The sequence below is a fragment of the Pseudopipra pipra genome, chromosome 6 (assembly GCF_036250125.1).
Source record: "Pseudopipra pipra isolate bDixPip1 chromosome 6, bDixPip1.hap1, whole genome shotgun sequence".
Taxonomy (NCBI): Eukaryota; Metazoa; Chordata; class Aves; order Passeriformes; family Pipridae; genus Pseudopipra; species Pseudopipra pipra.
Genome location: NC_087554.1, coordinates 48,879,475 through 48,900,617, shown reverse-complemented (window position 1 = coordinate 48,900,617; position 21,143 = coordinate 48,879,475). Strand labels below are relative to the sequence as shown.

Sequence of the window (21,143 nt, the reverse complement as noted above, 5' to 3'; positions counted from 1 at the left end):
TTCTACTTCTGCTTTAGGATGTTTCAGTTTTGACACTTATCAGTTGTAAAATATCTCTCTTCTTCTATGTAGTAGTGTAATAATACTACATTCCATCTTGCTGATGAAGTTTAGCAGTGGAACATGCAGTTTCTCTGGAACGCACTTTTAATTTTTGTCATGGTTGACTTGGTCCTTTATAAACTCTCAGACTTGAGAGATTTGGTTTAGTTTGCTTTGGTCTTCTGTGGTTTTTTTGCATGCATTCAAGGGTTCCCATAGCATTTTTCATAATGATGTTATTCAGGTGCCCTTGATTAAAACTTCCTGTCTCCCCATGCAGCATTCCACATTTAGAGTGACTCATGCAGATATGTTAGTTTATCCCAGCTGTCAGTCCATATCTCAGAGGTGGATATAATTTCTTACTGTACCATGGCTTTTTATGCAGAAGTTTATAAACTGCACTCCTGAACGAAGTGATGAGGAAATAAGTGTGTATGTGTGAATGGTAGAGGCAAATAATTCACAATGAAGAATTTTTAACTGGGGTAGTATTCATATAAGCTTACAAATTCTAACATGAAAATGCATGCTTTGCTTTTAGTTGAGGAGGGGAAAGGAAACAATCTCAAATCAAAACAGTTCATAAATTTCACCAAGATAAAGTCTAATATTTATAATTTTTTTTTTTGTCTTGAGGGACTTGAGAAGGAACTGACGAGTGCACAACATAAACATGAGAATATTCTTTCTCCGAATACAGAGGATCAGAATTCAGAATTAAATCAGTTAAGACAAGATTTGGAAAGGAAAGAACATGAATTAGATGAAAGCATTGCTGAAAGAGAAACATTAATAGCGGAGTTGGAAGAACTAGATAAGCAGAATCAAGAAGCTACTCAGGTAATAAATAATGCAACTAATTATTAAACTACTAAATAAATGTTTAACATTTATTTATGTGAGTTTATCTTTTAAGTTGATCTTTGAACATAGATAGCAGGGAAATAAAAGTTATCCTCTGAGGCTTAAAAAAATATTGGGATCAGTGTTTCTCCATATCTGTCATCTCAGTGTGAAATTCTGAAATGCAAGGAACCCCCTTGTTATGGACAAAGAAATAATACAGCATGTCAGCTATCTATAACAGATGTTACTTTACAAAGTCCAGTTAAATAGTACCTGATTTTTCATTGCAAGATTTCTGATGGAATTTAACCTGCTAATATTCTGATCTGTCTGAATTACATGAATGATTTTTTTTTTAAACATTCTTCCTTTCATAATTTTTAATTATGTTGAATATTTAAGTTACTTAATTACAAGTTCTTTATAATACAAGCATTTGTGGAGTAAAAAAGGTCACCAATTGTATGTAATCAGAATTAAATTATACTTTTTTGTTACAGTTCCGATATATTTGACCTGTAAACTTAAGAGTTGCAAGCCATCTGTTTTCAAGATTGGTTTACTACATGGAATTGAACATTTAAAGTTCTTCCTGTGAAATGAATCCAAGCAAGTCTTGTTTAAAAATAAGCTCAAACAAGAAGTTGAGAATTGAATATACAGCTATTTTAAATGTAGTGCCGCCCTTTTTTTAAGCACTGAGTGTTTGCTGCATTTGAACCGCCTTGACAAATTCTGGCAGTGCTTTATTTTTAGGTAGTCCTTTTTTATTTTCTTTGATCAAGTAGTTAGAGTTCTTTTAGGGGAGATTTTTTTTTTTTGTGAAGTGTAATCTGTCCGTATTTGATACTTGGTTTTAATTAACTGAGCATTGACTACTTGATACTACTTGCTAACTTATGTTGGCAACTAAGAAACATTTTTGTTTCTTCTCGATTTTTTTTTTTTTTAATTGTTTAGAGGATGAAAATGAAATGCATAGTTCATCTAGTTCTCCTGTCCTAATTAATTCTTTTCTTTATGTTCATTTCAGCATATGATTACACTGAAAGAGCAGCTCTCAAAACAACACACAGAAACTGATAGTATCATCAAACAGCTGAAATTTGACGTTGATTCTGAAAGAAAGAAAGTATCAGAATTAGAAATTGAGAAGATGAAAATTATTAAAGAGTTAGATAGTCAGAAAGAAAAACTAAGCCAATGTTCGTATGCGCTTAATGATTTGCATATAACTAAGCAGCAGCTACAAGATAATATTAAAAATCTTCAGGAACAACTAAGGAAAGCCCAAGACTGTAATTCACATAGTAAAAAAGAAATTGGAGAGTTGCAGCAGAGACTGAAAGAAAGAGAGGAGGAACTTCATGTATCCTTGAGCAAGTTAACAGAAAAAAGTAATGAGGAATCTAACTATGCTTGTCAAGGTCTGATTCTGAAAGAAAAAGAAGTAGAAATTGCAAAATTACAGAATGACATTTCAGAAAATAAACAAGTAAATGAACACTTAGAGAATTCTCTGTCTGATCTCAGAACAGAAAATGGAAAGCTCATAGCAGCCATTGAAGAACTAAAACAGGAGTTAAGTGATACCATTTCTGAGAAAAATAAAGTTTACTTGGAAAAAGACACTGTTGTGGAGGCTTTGAAAATGGAAAAAAGACAGTTAGAGAGCGAATTAAACCAGGCAGAGAAGAGGCTTTTGGAACAAGCACATAAGTATAAGCAAACTATTGAGGAATTATCAAACGCCCGCAGTATGGATACCACTGCACTGCAGCTGGAACACGAGCGCCTGGTTAAGCTCCATCAAGAGAAAGACTTCAAGATTGCTGAACTTCAGAGTAGCATTGAGCAGATGGAAACAGACCATCAGGAAACAAAAGAGATGTTGACTACTAGCTTAGGAGGACAAAAGCAGTTGACAGATCTATTAAAAGAGAAAGAGGTATTTATTGAAAAATACAAAAATGAAGCCTTACAGTTGAAGCAGGAACTTGAGGAGTATATGAAAGTTTCAAAAAAGCAGGATGTCTTCAAACAGAACTTGGAGGAAAAAGACAGGAGTCTTGCAGTCATGAAGGAAGAAAATAATCATTTGAAAGAAGAAATTGAACGGCTCAAGGACCAGCAAAGTAGATCCACGCCTGTGGTTGAGCCTAAAACTTTAGATATTATTATTGAACTGGAAAGTGAGGTAACACAGTTAAAAATGATAAGGAATAATCTTGAAGAAGAAATAGAAGTTCACAAAAAAACGATAGAAGATCAGAATCAAACAACAGTGAAACTTCAGCAGTCATTGCAGGAGCAGCGAAAAGAAATAGATGAATCCAGATTTCAGTGTGAGCAAATGAATGTCACACATGAAAGACTCTTTTTAGAGAAAGATGAGGAAATTAAAAATTTGCAGAAAACAATTGAACAAATTAAAACTCAGTTGCACAAAGAGAGACAGATTATTCAGACTGATTCTTCTGATCTTTTTCAGGAAACCAAAGTTCAAACTCTTAATGGAGAAAATGGAAATGAAAAACATGACTTATCTAAAGCTGAAATTGAAAGATTGGTAAAAGGTATCAAAGAAAGGGAGATGGAGATTAAGCTTCTAAATGAAAAGAATGTTTCTCTAAGTCAGCAGATTGATCAGTTGTCTAAGGATGAAGTTGGGAAACTTACTCGGATCATTCAAGAGAAGGATTTAGAAATACAAGCTCTCAATGCTAGAGTTTCCTCAGCTTCCTATAGGCAGGATGTTCTTGGTCTTCAGCAGCAGCTGCAAGCTTATGTTAGGGAAAGAGAACAAGTATTAGCAGTTCTAAGTGAAAAGACAAGGGAAAACAGTCAGTTAAAAACAGAGTATCGTAACATCATGGACATGGTTGCTGCTAAAGAAGCAGCTTTGGTGAGGTTGCAAGAGGAGAATCAAAAGTTATCTAACAGATCTGAAAACAGCAGTCAAGACATGTCTAGAGAAACTATTCAGAATTTGTCCCGTATCATTCGAGAAAAAGATATCGAAATAGATGCTCTGAGTCAAAAATGTCAAACCTTATTGACTGTCTTGCAGACATCCAGCACAGGTGCTGATAACGGGTCAGGAGGTGTGAACAGTAACCAGTTTGAGGAACTTCTACAAGAACGTGATAAACTAAAACAGCAAGTAAAGAAAATGGAAGAGTGGAAACAACAAGTAATAACTACAGTTCAGAACATGCAACATGAGTCAGCTCATCTCCAAGAAGAGTTACACAAGCTTCAAGCACAAATTTCAGTTGAAAGTGATAGTACTTCAAAGCTGCAGGTAGATTATAATGGCTTGATTCAGAGTTATGAACAGAATGAGAAAAAGCTGAAAAGTTTTAGTCAGGAATTAGCACAAGTTCAGCACAGCATAGGACAGCTTTATAACACCAAGGATCTTCTCCTGAGTAAACTTGATTTGGTAACACCATCTCTGGCAGCAGCTTCCACCATTTCACAGCTTTCAAGTGTTCAACACAGTCCTCCTGAAGTACTCAGTGATGAGTGTAAACTCCTTCAAAATGAGTTGGAACAACTGAAGAAAAAGTTGCAAGAAAAAGAGTCAACTATTAGGACTCTTCAGGAAAACAATCAGCGATTATCTGATTCTGTTGCTACAGCATCAGAGATTGAAAGAAAGAGTCAAGAAGGGACTGAGTCAGAGATGAGGCAGATCAAAGAAAAACATGATGTCTTACAGAAATCGCTTAGGGAAAAAGACATATTAATTAAATCTAAAAGTGATCAGTTGCTTTCTGTGAGTGAAAATCTTAGTAACAAAGAAAATGAAAATGAGCTTTTGAAGCAAGCCGTGACTAATCTAAAAGAAAGAAATTTAATTTTAGAAATGGATATTCGAAAACTGAAAGAAGAAAATGAAAACATAGTTGCAAGGTGTAGGGAAAAAGAAACAGAATTCCGTGCACTTCAGGAAACTAATATGCAATTTTCAATGATGCTGAAAGAGAAAGAGTTTGAGTCTCACTCAATGAAGGAAAAAGCTCTTGCTTTTGAGAAGCTGTTGAAAGAGAAGGAACAGGTATGTCCATTCATATTTATGACTGTCTTTTAAAATTAGTCATATGGTAATGTATTTTTGTGTACACGTAGCCCTCAAGTGTTTGCCTGAAATATGTTTGTAAGTCCTTACTGAATTACATTCACCAAAAATCCTCCCTCTGCAAAATTAAAAAATATAAAAGTCAGCAGGTGAGTGGTTTACAATGTTATCTGTTAATTGTGCAACCATAAACTATGTTTTTCATTTATTTGGAAATTGCTTATTTACTGAACAGCTGTTTAATATTTTACTTTGGCCCCATTCATGAAGTGTGATTTTTACTGAATTTATGATGCTCAAACTTCTGCAGAGCTAGCCAGCACAACTAATTTCCCAATCTACTTTCCTCAAGTGTTTGTTATTCCAATGGGATTGCTTTACAACATCTCAGTGAGATGAATGGGGAGACTCCATTTAAAAAAAAAAAAAAAAAAAATTGGACACACTGATTTAGTAGTTTCTTCTCAACAATTTGACATATGGAAAAATTGATACTTTGAAAAAAGTTTGTATTCAGAGAAAAGTTGCAGTGGCTTATTACCATGTATGTAATTTGAAGAAGAATCTTTTTTAAAAGAGCAAGAAATTAAATGGCATCATTGCTACACCATGTTGTATGAACTGCTGCTGGAGTTAATGAAGTCATGTATGAATTGGCACTTCTCTTTGAGAAATAGGTGTTAAGTACAGTGCAAATACAGTTTTCCTGTATTTTTGACAAACACTTGACAGCAGAACTCCAGGGTGCAGATATTTTTGGTTTGCTCCTAGGCACTGAAAGTGAGTGTGGCCTAGTGGGCAGTTTTTTCTGGTAATTAATCCTAAACAGATAATTTTTTCTTTCCTCTGTACTGCCCAGGTCTCTGGATCTGGTTGCCATTTGTCCTACAGTTCTATGACTCGATGCATACTGTGCTTATTCTCCCTGTTCTTGGCAATCCCATTTCATTTTACAAGGTTATGAGCATTACCCACTGCCAGAGAGTGGTATTTATACAAACTCTTTCTAAGTAACTTGGCATTAATTTTTCTCCTGCACTGTAAGTATAAGAAAAAACGCATGGAGTCATAGAATCCGTTGAGTTGGAAGGGAGTTTAAAGATAATCTTGTTCCAATCCCACTGCCATGGACAGGGACACCTCCCACTAGACCAGGTTGCTCAAAGTCCCTGTTGTGGGGCTGTTGTGGTGTCTCACCACCCTCACATCTATCTCTGAAGCATTTTCAAACATAGCTATAGCTATGCTATATCTGCAGTGTAAAGTATTTGGAAAACCAAAATATTAATTACATTTAACAGTGTGTGTCTTTTTTAAATTTATAATTTAGAAGTCTCAACTTTACCATAATACATGTGAAAAACTAGGATTTTTTTTTTTAAAGAAGTTTGACTTAGGACAGATGTTTAGCTCCATTTGCTCATAGCAAAGGCTTCTAAGGAAATACTGTAAAATTGTGATGAAAAGGTTTATTGTCTCAAAAGTGCAGTTAAATTGTGAAAAATAGCTTTGAGACTTCTTATGTTCAACAGTCTTGCCCATATAAAATACACTAATATTTTACAAATTGACAGTGTTACTATTTTGGGTTTTTTTATTCTAACTTATGAAAATGTGCAGTGTCTGGCTGGGTTCTTTGTGTTGCGTGTCATTGCCTGCACCCTTCCAATCTCTGGTGAAAAGGCTTCTGGTTTCACAAGCCTGGAACATTTGTCTGCACATTTTTATTGCACAAATCGGAGAAGTTCCTGTTACACACTTTGTGTTTGCCATGCAGAACCAGGAAAAGTAATAGTCAACCAATTTTGTGTGTCTGCATGTGTCGAAAGATAGCATGACATAAAAAGAAGATTTTCCTGAAGGTTTATGGTTCTACTGCAAGAAGAATTTTACTATATTTAACTTGATTAATAAAAGCTAATAATTGAAGCGATTAAGTGTTAGTGATAAAACCAAAGATTGGTTTACTTCTGTCCAGCATACTTGATAAAAATAACTTCTTTCAAAGCAACATATGAAACCAAATGAAGGAGCAGGCTGAAAAGTTTCAAATAACTGAAATTCATTCACATGTACGTGTGAATTTTGTAACTGACATAGTCACACTTCTTTATATGCTTGTGTAAAGTTGTAGGAAATTTTTTTATTCATGGAAAGTTGACACCTGAAAATGTGATGGACATTGCTGTGATTCACTGAGGGCTAATCTTTGAAGTGAGGTCACCTTACGGTTTGTTTTTAAAGATTTCTTTGTGTGTTTAGTGTTTTTAAGTTCAGACAAGCTGACTTATCCAGGCTGATGCTTTACTTGTGCATGGCCTGAGAAATGGGTATCACAGAGAACAGATTCCAAACACTGGGGGAAGAGTGAAATTTTCAAGTATCAGATGTCTGAGACACTTTGTACATAATATATGTCCCTCATTTAAGAGAGCTGATATCTGTTCGCAGCAGTCAGTTAAGGCAATGCCCTGTGTATCTTCTCGCAACAACTTTTACTTTGTCATGTAACATGTGAATGAAATAACTTCAAAATAATATTTTTCCTGAATGTTTTTCTGTGTTGTAAGGCCATAGATATCCTGCCCTTTTCCTTGTTAGATCAGTAGCATCTTTACACTCTTCAGAGCAAAGATGGTGTCTCTTTTGGTAAAACTGTTGGCCATGTTTGAAATGTTTGTTTGTGTCTTCAACAGGGCAAGACAGGAGAATTGAATCAGCTGTTAAATGAAGTTAAGTCAATGCAGGAAAAGGCTGTTACTTTTCAGCAAGAGAGAGACCAAGTCATGGTAGCACTCAAACAGAAGCAAATGGAGAGCAGTGCCCTGCAGAGTGAGGTACACCACTAAATAATTTACAGTTGCAAGAAATAAAGAGTAAGAAATTCCATCTGTTGTATTTTCTGCACTATTTTTAATAGCAGTCACTAGTTAAAAGGTTTTAAAATCGATACACATGCAGTGTGCTTCAATGGACATGTGTTATGTTTACTTACATTATTTTTATGGAAAGTGATAGTACAAGCAACTTAAGGTGTGTTGTACACAGGTGCAGCATCTGCACGAGAAAGAGCAGCGCCTGAATCAGGAGCTGGAGAGGTTACGAAATCACCTCTTAGAAATGGAAGATTCCTACACGAGAGAAGCTTTGGCTGCAGAAGACAGAGAGGTCAAGCTAAGAAAGAAGGTTTTGATTTTGGAGGAAAAACTCGTGTCCTCATCTACTGCAGTGGAAAATGCCAGGTAGCCTTTTAAATATCCTAGTTAAGTAGACTGGCGGCTCTGTTTTGCTGAATTGCCATTCCGCAACATTCTAAGCACTTGAGAAAATAAAACTCTCATGGGTAGCAGAATCTGGGAGGCTAGAGCCAATCATGTGTTCTTATTTATTTGCCATAAACATGATTTTCAGCCAGGACAATGAAACATCAAATATTTAAATTACTCAAGGCTTATCTTTACTGCTTTATTATTTTATTTAAACAAATGTTGGCTACTTTAGGCAAAAGAATTCTTTTTTCATGTTATTACAGTTGTCGAAATGAAAAAGTTTTTTTTAATTAAAAATATGTGTGTAGCTGCAGTCTTTTTTTTTAAGTGTCAAAGATGGATTCTGCTCTTAACTTTCTCAGTAAAGAGATTTCTGAGTTGAGCAGAATTCATTGTGAAAAACTGTGGAGAAAGTGGAAGTGTCGGAGATGGTTGTGTGAAATCAATATTACTTAATTCTTCATAAATTTTTCAAATACCTTTTAAGAAATACTGCCTATTTCCCACCTGATATGCCACTCTCTAAAAAGACTGGCATACGAGGAGATCAGGTTCATAATATTTCTGCATGATGGGAAGTTAAATGAGGTGTTCAGTTGTTAGTATGGAGCAACATCTACAGATACTTTTCTTCTTTTCCTAACGCATTTCAAACAAAAGCAGTTGTTTGGGTGTGGGGTTTTTTTGATTGTCAAAATCTTATTGCCAGACTTACTTAAAATCTGTTGTTAAATTGGTTGGTTTTTGGTGAGTTTTTTGTTCATTTGTTTTTAAAGAGGGATCAGGGAAAAAATGCCTTCAATTTTAGAAGTTGAGCTGAAAAATTTGTGCGGAGCTGTTTCTGCTGGATTTAATTTTCTCTGTGATAACTTCTATTGTTGCCTTCCTAAATAATGTATTTTATTTTCATTAAGTCATCAGGCTAGCCTGCAAGTTGAATCTTTGCAAGAGCAGTTAAACCTGGTTACCAAGCAGAGAGATGAAACTGTGATGCAGCTGACCATCTCCCAGGACCAAGTGAAGCAGTATGCACTGTCACTGGCCAACCTGCAGATGGTACTAGAGCAGTTTCAACAGGGTAAGGTTTGTCAAGAAATAGCAAAGATTGCAACAAGCACTTTCCATCTGGGATAGTTAACATATTTTGCTGCTTTTGAAACAGTAGTTCCCTGGTTTCCTCTTGGTAGCCTGAATTTCAGAATCTGTTGACATTTAAAATTCTTATAAAAACAATTCTGGCCCTGTGAAAGCTGATGATCAATATCCCATTTATAAAATGCTAATTCCACCTCTACCTTATGAACACCAGATATGATAATGCTGAGGTTTTGCAAATTGCATATCCCAAAAAGAGTTAAATGTTCTTAATTAAGGGGTTTTTTTGTTTCATTTTGTATTTTTAACCCTCTAGAAGAAAAAGCTCTGTATTCAGCAGAGCTGGAGAGACACCAAAAACAGAGTGCAGAATGGAAGAAAAAAGCAGAAAACCTAGAAGAAAAAGTTGTATCACTGCAGGTGGGTTGAATAATGAAATTGAACCCTAGGAAACTGAATGCTAGTTCTTGACTGAACAAGCAAAGTACCATTCCTCTGCTGACCATCCATTTTCTGAAGATGTTTACAATCCAGTTATTCAAAAGAACAAGTGATTGAAGTCTCTGCATGTGTTACGTTTGTATTAACGTCATTGTGATGGTGATCTCTCTTGCTTCTCTTTTTGTCCCTTTCTTACCCTCTATTTAGGAAAGTTTAGAAGAGGCAAATACTGCCCTGGATGCAGCATCCAGGCTTACTGAGCAGCTTGATATCAAAGAGGAGCAGATTGAAGAGCTTAAGAAAGAAGGTAACTATATTTATTTATTTCTGCTTAAAACATTTCAGGCAGCTGAGCAGACAATATAGTATTCCTAGAAACTTACCAAAATTCATATACTATGAGGAAAAGAGTAATTCTTTGCCACGTTTTGAGGACTTCGTTGTTTATAAAGCGGATATGAAAAGGTATGTTTACCTTCTGTTAGGGATCTTTCTCAAAAGAAAGCCTGTAAATACCAAAACCCTTGATTTAGCTCTGTTAGTGTGCTTTTTACAAGTCTGTGGAATACCAAATGTTGTCACATCTTCCAAAGTAGTTAACTACCATATTTGACATAGACACAGGAATACAGTGAGATAAAGAGAAAGGGTGTGCAATTGGTAAGAGGGAGCAGCTCTTGCACAGATGTGACTGTCATCTCAGCTGGCTGCAGTGGTGACTCTTGCTCTGAGCATATACAACTAATTATTGCTATTCATTTTTAAATTATAATTAGTCTTACTCTTGAAATAAGTGATGTTTTCTTGAAGCTTATAATCAGATGGTTGGTGTGAAATATCACTTGGAAGTCTTCTCCAGCAAGAACCCTACAAAAACATATGACTTTTTCACTACATATTTGAATGTGTACTTACTTAAATTTATTTTAGTGTCTAAGTGCAATCTGGCATCCAAGTGGACATCACAGGAGTGCTCCCTGAATTCAAATTAAATTTCAAGCTACTACATGAATGTACAACTACTGATTATTTTTTAATTGACTGATCTGTCTATCTGTCTCACTGCAGACATTTACAGCAAAAATTCATAGGCACTCTGGATTGAAATTAACTTTGGAATAGGCAAATATGGCACTCTTAAATGGGAAACTCTTCATTACTGTTTAATTTTGATTGCAAACCCTTGCACATAAAAGCAGGAGAGGTTTGAACTCAGAGAGAAAACTAAACCTCAGTATTTTATCAAACTGTGTTGTATTGGCAAGCAATTTACTTGATAAAAAAATTTAAAACGAGATTGTTGCATAAAGGAAACAGCAGTTTAATGTTGTTGTAGAATAAATCATAATTTTTATGGGAAAAAAAAGACACCACTTCATTTTCTCTATTTACACAAGAAAACATATAATGTCTTATTGAAAATTGGCCAAATACATTCCCAGACACAGTTTTGTTGGCCAAATCTTTTGAAGGATTTCTTTATGGATTCTTTTGGCAGGAGAAGTGATTTTAATGGAAAAGTATAAGATGTACCAGATGCAGTTTTCTGGATTGCCATAAATGGTTAACAAATTATTGGAGACTGTTGTAAATGTCTGGTTTACAGCAGTCCATACTGAATTTTGGCTCAGGTCTTTTTTGTTACTTAGTCTTTTCATATACCCAAAATACATGTTTAAGTCCTTTTTAGCTGTAAGATTCTATTTTAGAAGGAAATGTTTCATTTAAAAAATACATTTAATGATAGAGTTGCATAGTCACTATGGTGGATGGAATATAGCTATGTAGTGGTCCTTAAAAGTTGACCCTCTTTCATATAAATCTTTTTGACAGGAAAAAATAAAAAACAGCAGTAACATTGTATTTGAACTGTTAATACTTTCATTTTAAAATTCATCACATGAATAAAACTTGAAAAAACAACACACAATTGCTTTGCTTTGTAGAGAAATAGCAACAGCGTAAGATTTAATTAAAATTTGTTTTCAAATGCTCTTTATTTTATCTATTTGTGACATTAGTAGTTTAACTTTTTTTATTCCCTTTTACTCTATAGAGATCAAAATAACTCAGCTTCTATGTACGCTCCTGCAACTCTTATCATTCTATAATTATATTACCAATGTTTTCCTTAAATTATTTGGGTCCTATTTAAGCATATTTACAAAGTAGCATAATTTTAAGTAAATTTAAACCTTGAAACCACGGATTAACTCTCCTGTGCCTCACCCTGGTGTTTTGAGAAAGGAGTGCTGAAGAGCAGTCACACTATTGGAGTAGATTTCAATGCATATGGATGTGGTTGTTACGAGATAATATTGTTATAAAATATATATTTTTCTTTGGTTTTTAACTTGCTTTGAATAAGGAGCTTACTCTGTGTGTTCCCAGCACGACATGGGTTAGTTCAATTCTATTCTATACTGTACAAAATTCATATTTGTGAAGTTAAATGTTTGTGTAAAGACATGGAGTATTTGAACAGGGCATATTAGGTTGTATCCATTTCACAGCCTGGCTCTTTGATGTGTATAAATACAAAATCTCAGTGTGGATTCTCATGGAATTATTGGTGTTAATTGAGAACCATGTTTTGTCAACATAGTTGTGGCATGCATTTACTAATGATTGAAAGTTGTGGAAACGGGAGTGGAATGTTTTTCATGCATCCCAGATGATTTGAAGGGTGTAAAAATTCATAAAAGTCACTCTTCCTACAAAGATGTGGAGGCTTTTTAGAAATTAACTACAAGATAGATAAAAGTATCTTTTGTTGTTGTTTTTAATTAAGTAATTTTAATTAACATGAGCCCAAGAAGTATTAAAATAATAGGAAAATTAAATTGATCAGCAGTTTTCCTATTTGGATTTGGATATAAGCAAAGATTTGGAAAAAAAGTTGATCATGTCAGCTTATACAAACGTAGGATAGAGTTGGTCTTCACATGGACAGTCCATATTATATTTGTCAAGCTTGTGTGTGTGAATAAGGCTTACTTGTACTTTTATTAGGAAAAAAATGTCTTCAGAGGTAGTATCTTGCTGAACCCTAGTTTGGTGAGAAATTACATTTTTACTGTCTTGAGGTGAAGCCATTTGGAGTTTATCTTTTAAGAATTCTTTGTACCTTGTATGTAATTATTTGCTTTCTTGTCTGAGAACTTGTTAACTGCCAGTGTTCTTAAATTCTTCATTTGAGGATTTAAGGGAGATAAGTTTTTCTAGCAAATTACTCTGGGTTTTGTACAAGCTGTGCAAACTTGAACAACAGATACTTCTACCCAGTTTCTAATATATCTGCATTTTTATAAAGAGAAAATTTTTGTCTTGTTTCCTTACAGTCGGAATGCTGTAAAATATTTATGGCAAATAAAACTTTTAGGAGAATTTTTTTCTTTATTATGAGCTTTACTTTTATGAGCTTCATGGGAAGTCCAGAAGAAACCTGAGTTACTGACACAGTATGATTGGGGTAATTGGGTGTATTTGAGTTAACAAGTAGTTTATGTTAGTGAAGTTTTAGAATTGTAGAGAAGTTGGTGCTGTGAAATTGTTGGGCAACAGTGAATATAACGATATCATGCCATGGCTCCTTTTAAAGAAATGGGTTATTACATTTGTATCTCCCTTATTAAAGACTCTGATGCATGAGGCTCAAGTGTGTGGACAGTAGACAGGTCCTGAATAGAGGTTAGGAGTTTCAGAAAGCTGAAAAACTATAGCACTGATAAATGCAGAATCTAAACTCCTCTCTTACTCTGCTAATAGTTCCTGTTTCATGTTTCTGATGAGGAAAAATAGAGTGTTTGTCTAGGCCAGGAAGGTCATTATCAGTGTTGTGATATCTAAATGAACAGATTTCATTGCAGCCGCTACAGAACAGCATCAGAACTTAGATTCAGCATTGAAAAGGAGACCGAAAATGTGTGCAGTGACTCCGAGCACACTCCTAGACAAGTTCACATTCATTAATGTTTAATACTGGCCTGTTCACTCTGTTTGCAGGCTGTGATGCCTGACTAAAGTGTTTGCCATTTTCCTCTCAGTTTTGTCTTTGGTTGATGGTAATTTGTCATTTCATCTCTCCCATTTTTTACTAAGTGTCTTTGTTCCCAAAAGTATGGGTAATCTTGCATATATCTGCCTTGCTTGCCAGTATACTGAATGGTGAAGCACAGCGCTGGTTCTAGGGTGCATTAGTGTGTCCCAGCGTGCTGTTTTCAGAGCTTGCATCAGTAACAGGAGTGGGAAAGGTCCTAACAGAAGAGACCCACAAGTTGCTGATGTTGCTCTGCTAGCCAGTTGCCCAAGAGTTTCTTTCCAGTTGCATATTTTTTACGTAGAACAGAACAGTTCATCAGATCTTCCGCAGTGGATTTAGTTTCTGTGTGTTGCTGTACTTTAGCATTATCATTCCCAAAATTTTAGCTTATGGTTTCAAATAATAATGACTTACTAAGTTGACACTTTTTATTTAAAAAAAATCAAATAGGTTTTATGGGTTTGTTTTTTATTTAAAAGCACCATAACAATATTAGCATAAATGCACCATAACAATTTTATTACAAAAGTGTAGTGTTATTGGTAAATTTCGCAACAGTGTTTCAAAGTTTGAATTTTTGTTTATTTCCTGTGACATAACAGGTGAGATCAGAAAAGAAATGCTAGAAGATGTACAAAATAAACTAATGAACCTTATGAACAGCACAGAAGGAAAAGTGGACAAGTAAGTCTTTAATGAAAGATTCACTATAAGTTTTTGGGGTTTATTCCTCTCAATGTACAGACATGTTACTAATACAGTTGCAAGAGTAGTGCAGAACTGGACTTCTGTATGTGATCTTACAATTATACTGTCATTATTTTGACATTTTTTAATTGCTTGGTGGTTGTAAATAGTCATTTGCTCTCCTGAATCAAGATCTTAGAATAAGCATTTTCCCTGGTACAGTAGTACATCAAAGCTTGTTCATGTACTGTTTGGTCTCACTTCACTGCCTACAGTATTGCTGAATACTGTCCAAGTTGACACGTACTGTATAAGAAATGTGATAACTTGTGGGAGGAGGAAATGGGTGAGGTACCTTTTTAGTTCTTTGTATTTGATTTGTTTATTTGGATTATTGCAAATTAAGCAAGAGTATGGAGAATAAATGCATCAATATAATGGTATCAGCTGTTACATGACAGGAGATTGTATAACAGGCTTCCTTTGTTCTGCAGGCTCCTGATGAGAAATCTCTTTATTGGACACTTTCATACTCCAAAAAATAAACGTCTTGAAGTGTTAAGGTTAATGGGAAGTATCTTGGGAATAAAAAAGGAAGAACTCGATCAGGTAATGCTTTGCAGAAAACCAGACTTCCTTATTTCTTTGCAGTATCCTTACCTGAAAATAGAATTACTTGCTGCTAAACTAAATGTGACTATCCCTGCACTTCTTGGAGGGGAAAGTATTTTTTTTGCTTTCTTATCTCATGCTTTTTACGTGGGACATGCTGATATTAATGGAATTTTTGATAACATCATTTTAATAGAGTAGATCTCATTTTGATGAGGAATGCTAATGCAGAAAGGAAGGGGTTTAACTTTGTGCTGGTATGTACAATAACTGTAATATATCAGTTACAGAAAATTAAGCCAGTTATATATGTACCAGTAGTTATTGTGAAGAATGTGGGGCTTATAATTTTAAATAAAGATCCAGGTTTTTATACTGCCAGTCTTTGGGAGGCAGAGAACATAGTTTTTACAGTAATTTTAGTTTTTATGTATCTGTAGGATTCTCACATAGTGTTATTGAATAAATATAACAAGCTGCACTTCTTTTACCTACTGGTTTATTTTTTTTTTGTTTCCTAACTTAGTTTTTTTAAAATACTTTTCTAGTTGTTATCTGAAGAGCAAAGAGGAGTTACGAGATGGGTGACTGGCTGGCTTGGTGGAGGAGCTGGGTCAAAGAGTGTTCCCAGTACACCTTTGAGGCCAACTCAGCAGAACATTTTTAATAGCGTAAGAATTAATTGTGCATTCTTTTTGATTGGAAAAATGGGGCAGTTGCATATTAATGCTGATGTTTGGTTCATCAGTGTGTTGAGCTTAATTTACTGATGCTACTGTATCTTGCATTATTTGTTTTGTGCAACTGCTTTGGCAAAAGGTTTTTTCCTGAACCAAGTAAATATGTAGACATTGGAAATCTTTACAATACTAAGTCTTGGGCTAATGGAGAAAACAATTACTCTTCCACTGGTTCCTGGGATCACTGACTTCTTACAGTACGGACTTTATCTTGGAAACTCAACAGTGCTAGAAGCTAAATACGTGTTGAGTCTGGAATTCTGCAATACTCAACAGTATAGAAGACCATGACATTGTATTTTGATGACTGTGTTCCCATATGTCCTTTAAATTTAATTTGAAAAGCTTTTTCAGCTGCTGCAGCTAGTGCCTCTTACTTACAGCGTATAAAGTTGATATTTTAAGTTTTCAAATACAGTAAAGCAACAGATCTCATAGCATAATCCATGGGAGCATTTTGTGAAACTTTCCATTTTGCAGACCAATAAATAATGCACTCAAAGATTGAGCACTGTGGGATTAGGGTTTTTGGCTTAACTTTGGTTTTTTGCTCAATTGAGCTAGGAATGTTGAGAATTGATTCCTATAAATCATCTTGAAATGTAGGGATTGGTTTTTTCCCTCTAAAATAATGCAGGCATGTAAGCTGCCAGAGGACTGTGGTCTGATTAACTATAGGTATAAAAGAGGAAAATTAATGCTTTTGTACATATAGTACAGGCTTTACTAAGCAAAATTTTATCTTGTGATGCCACTGACACCTTAATCATTCCATGCTTCCTTTATTCAAGAGTCTCTGTGAAATAAAGCATGCAATGGGCTTTAAGAGAAATGTTTGGACTTAATGTGTTTCTGAATAAGTGACTGGTTGAGCAAAGAAAATGGAAATACTGTGATGTCAGTAGCAGTGTGGATTTCTTGAAACAATTGGCTTAAATCAATAATGGAACCATGGTGGAAATATATATGTTACTTTTAGAGTTTATCAGTTTTACATAAATGCCACTTAGACATCAACAAACTGTGTATTTTGAAAATAAATTTCATTGTCACTCACTAAGGATTGCTTAGTACTAAGTACCAGTACAAAATTATTTGGAGGTTGTTGACAGCTTTTTAGTTTACGAATGTATGTATTTTTGACTTAGTGCTTTTCACCAGAGCATCAGTGAAATATAGTAACCAGTAGCTTCTTGCAGTCTTTTTCAGAATTGTTCGTGAAATTCCTTGAAACTGAATCTCGCCCAGGCCTTCCCCCACCAAAGCTCTCTGTTCATGATATGAAGCCTTTAGGAGCAGCAGGAACTGGTAAAACTAGCAGTACTCCATCCAAGAGTCAAATGCAAGGTAACATTGGAATCTTTTCACAGAATTTAAATAACTAAAGGTAGAATTTTCAAGGGGATTTTAATGATTCTGTGCTTCCTCCCTTGTGAAATATGGATTTGATTTACTCTCCCACAACCATTTCCTACTTTCTCTTTTTTTTTTCAATTCTTTTCCCATCTCTCCTTCCCACTGCTTCTACACCCCACTTTCTAAAATCTCAATACGGAAAATTAGAGGGACCAAATTGTCTTTGATATGAAAAGGCTTTAACAGCACCTGTCAGAGCCAAACAGATGCTGTGCAGACAGCTTCGTATGGTGTGTCAGTGAACCCACTCCTGATTTCCAGCATCCCTGTTTGATCAGCTTTGTGTTGAAGTGAGTGAAGAATGCAAGTAATACAACCTTGTAGTGTCTCTTTTATGTAGAACCTGGTTGTTCAGAGAGGACCGAAATAAAATCAGTTAAGTGTATGGCCTGGTATGAAATCTCTGTAAGCTGTGCAAGAGTGTTGACTTTGAGTTTCCTAAGGCAGAGAACACTTAGGCTTATATTATGCATGCTAATGCACTTCTGTGTAAGTAGTTTAAGATCCCCATCTTCAGTTTAACTAGTCCAGTTTGTAGTTAATTGTTTTACATGCATTTAAGACTTCACCTTAATATAGGCCTGCTGACTTGCAGAAGCTCGTTTTGTTCGAAACTTTCTACTGTAAACTCAAATAAAAAAAAAAAAAAAACACCAAAACCCTACATATATATATCTACAGATAGAGATGCTAAAAAATCCTCTTTCAAGTCACCTCAAGTAGTTGGATGTTACAAAGTGTAAATGTCTACTCCAAAATACCAGTTTATCTTTGAAAGCTGTAGTTATTTATTCAAATAAACCTAAATTAAGTTTGATTTTTTTATTCTTTTTTTATTGTAGCATAGCAGTAATATAGGTGAAGTATCTGTTTTACGTGGCAAAACAAAAATTTCCTTGTGTAGAACCACTAAATTGTGACTCACTGTCTATGATGTTTGTGGATAGGGATTTTCCTGGGGCTGACCCTGGGTAAGCTGTGCCAGTGCACCATGTGGTGGGAAACCTACCTGTGCACTGTATTGTAGTGCATGTGTAGGGGCCCTGTGCCTTTACATAGTGCTGGAGCCAGTGTGACAGATATTTCGTGTCTGACATTGCGTGTGAGAAATGAACTGCAAAGGGTGTTCATGTTGCCTGTCAGAGATATGTAGATTTTATTTTTTTTTTTTTTGGGTAGCCTGAGCTGTTTTGGAATTTCAGTGGTGGACTCGGCAGTGCTGGGTTAACAGCTGGACTTGATCTTAAGGGTCTTGTCCAACCTAAACAATTCTATGGTTCTATGAGAGAAGACAGGGAGATTGAAAGTCTTTGAGAGTGTCTACAGTCCACAGCAAGGAGATTTTCAAGGACTGTCAAGTGATAGGCAGTTTTAGAACTTTCTGTGAACAAATGCTGTAAAGTTGGGTAGATTCTAACAAAGTACTTTCATTGTTAGTTTAGGTTTTTTGTTGTTTTTTACATTCCAGATTCTGCAGTCTCGGCAGTGGGCAGAAGACCAGATGCAAATCCATTTTTAGCACCTCGATCTGCAGCCGTGCCTCTCATAACACCAGCTAGTAGTTCTGGTCATCTGCTTATGAAACCTATTTCTGATGCATTGCCTACTTTTACACCACTGCCAGTGTCTCCTGATGCCAGTGCTGGTGCAGTATTAAAGGACCTTCTAAAACAATAGATGATCTTGTATCAGTATGATGATAATAGCACTTTAAGGAAAATGAGAACACTATGCTGTATATAAGTTATCACAATGAGGCCTTCTGTAAAAAGTCATGTACTTGATTGCAATTGTACCTTGCTTTTCTTTTAATTGCAAATTTGTCAGTGCTTGGAAATTCTAATGGTGGTATGAATAACTGCCTTCTGTATATTAGGCATTCATTTTGGGCATGGGTTAAATATTCAACTGAGAAAAATCTGTCTTGTTGCTAGATTGTCACAAGAGAGAAGGATTTTTAAACCTTTGTTGTATCGAGTTGTATCAGTTATGCATAGACAGCATTAACCCTTTGCTGCTGAGATCTGTTTTACCATTGAAACAATCCGCCATTGGCAGTGGGCGTTCAAGAACCAGAATTGAAAACAAAAAAATGTGTAAAACACCTCCTCCAGCAAAAATTGATCTGAGGTGCTCGATTAATGACACAAACTTCAAAGAATAAGATGGTGAGCATGTGGGGGTTGATCACTGAGCAGCTGCAGTCTTCCCACATGTGATTTATGGTATTTACTTAATGTACATTAGGACACGTATCTCTTATTTGCAGGTCTGATTGCATTTGGGGGCAGTTCGAGGCACATCAGCGTCTTTGCACAATGATTTGATATATCCCCCCAGACTAATAGCTGTTTTCAGCAGTCAAACCCATCAGCACCAAGGAGTTAACTGTGGAAGTGAGGGCTTCATGAGATACGCATGCGATGAGGACTGGGTGATTTAGCAAAAGATGGTTCACATATATAAAGTCACTGTACTCCAATGGTCCAAAGTGTATATATGAGAGACTTTTTATGTCACAAGACTTTGTAGATCCCAGTATAGGCTTAAAGCTTGAACACGTGTATAGAATTAAAAGGGAAGAAGATGCTTGCTTATCTCAAATGTGTAAATAGGTCTTTGTAAGACCAAGGCCAAAGGCAATTATTCTGTAAATTTTGCTGTGATAACTTGTACACTTTGTTTGGTAGGTGAAGAGTGAAGTTACATGCTAACAGATAAAAGTCACCTTCCTAGTGAATCTGAGATAAAACATCTTCAGTTTAAAATGTGTAATTTCTAAATCTTTTATATGCCATTCCTTGTTAGTCAGTGTTAAGATAACCGTTGTGGAAGTTCTATATTAGAACTGTCAACCTTCTTCATTTTCATTAAGATCTTGGGTTAAATTGTTGTAAAAGTTATATTTAAATAAAACTAATTACTGAAACTTGTACAGAATCAAGAAAATGCAAGAAATCTTTGGATTTATTTATATAGAGGTCAAATAGTGAATTCCTTTTGTTGCCTTGAAACCTAGCAAAGTTTTTTTTAATTATTGTATTTAAGAGCTGTTTGAGTCCTTTTCTCTGGTAATGTTTCATGGAAGACTTATGCAGATTTTTAAGTGGATTGACCATATTGGATTTTGATTTTTAAATTTTTTACTCCATTATGGACAGATTGGCAGTTTGATTTCCAAAAGGGTAGCAGCCACACATTTACCAAAGTAAATTCTGCATTATGTAATAAATGTAATGAGAATGTAAAATTACCTCGGCTGAGAGCATTTCAATTGGGTACTTGAAATGTACATCTTCATTTGAACTGGGCTGGCTTAGGTACCTTTTTTCCTGTAGCAATTTTAAAAGTGAAATCAGATGGCTTCTGTGCAATCTCTCTTGTTCCTGTAGTCATGTCTGTTTAATAATATATAGCTGCTTCACAATAAAATTGCCTTTTGGTGAGCCAAAGCAGAAGGAAATGTTTAGTTTTTAAAAATTATGTGACTTATATGTTATAAATTAGAAGTGGAGTCATGCTGCTCACTATTCTCTGAATATACTATCTAAGCAGTTCTTTTTTTGCTCAATTTTTTTTCTTTTAACTGCAGAGAGCCTAATGTGTACACATTTCTCTTTCAGGAAGCTTTATAAATGCCAATAAAGAAAACATAGTAATACCATTTGCTTCTGCATGCTGTAAATCCCTTCCATTTATACAATAAGCTGTGAGTCTGGAGAGGGAAATCTAATGCCAAGCAAAGTACAGAAGAACTTCAGAATTCCTCATAAGCTTCTTCAGGGAGAAGAAAATCCTCTACAGGAGATACACAAGAGGCTTCAGTCCTTAAGTCCTAGGAGGTGAGGTCTGTTGAACTGTGGAGG

At 35.3% G+C, this 21,143-nt stretch overlaps 1 protein-coding gene across 1 annotated transcript in view; it reads left to right on the top strand.

Annotated features, from left to right (window-relative positions):
• TRIP11 (thyroid hormone receptor interactor 11) overlaps positions 1–20,740 on the top strand; it is a 31,248-nt gene extending 10,508 nt beyond the window's left edge. The window contains exons 9-20 of the mRNA XM_064659004.1: positions 682–885; positions 1,925–4,954; positions 7,672–7,812; positions 8,024–8,217; positions 9,159–9,322; positions 9,656–9,759; positions 9,988–10,087; positions 14,425–14,506; positions 15,004–15,118; positions 15,670–15,792; positions 17,061–17,208; positions 18,746–20,740. Of these exons, the coding sequence (XP_064515074.1) occupies positions 682–885; positions 1,925–4,954; positions 7,672–7,812; positions 8,024–8,217; positions 9,159–9,322; positions 9,656–9,759; positions 9,988–10,087; positions 14,425–14,506; positions 15,004–15,118; positions 15,670–15,792; positions 17,061–17,208; positions 18,746–18,954 (4,614 nt within the window). The 3' untranslated portion in view covers positions 18,955–20,740. The remainder of the gene's footprint in view (positions 1–681; positions 886–1,924; positions 4,955–7,671; positions 7,813–8,023; positions 8,218–9,158; positions 9,323–9,655; positions 9,760–9,987; positions 10,088–14,424; positions 14,507–15,003; positions 15,119–15,669; positions 15,793–17,060; positions 17,209–18,745) is intronic.
• The last annotated feature ends 403 nt before the right edge of the window (positions 20,741–21,143 follow it).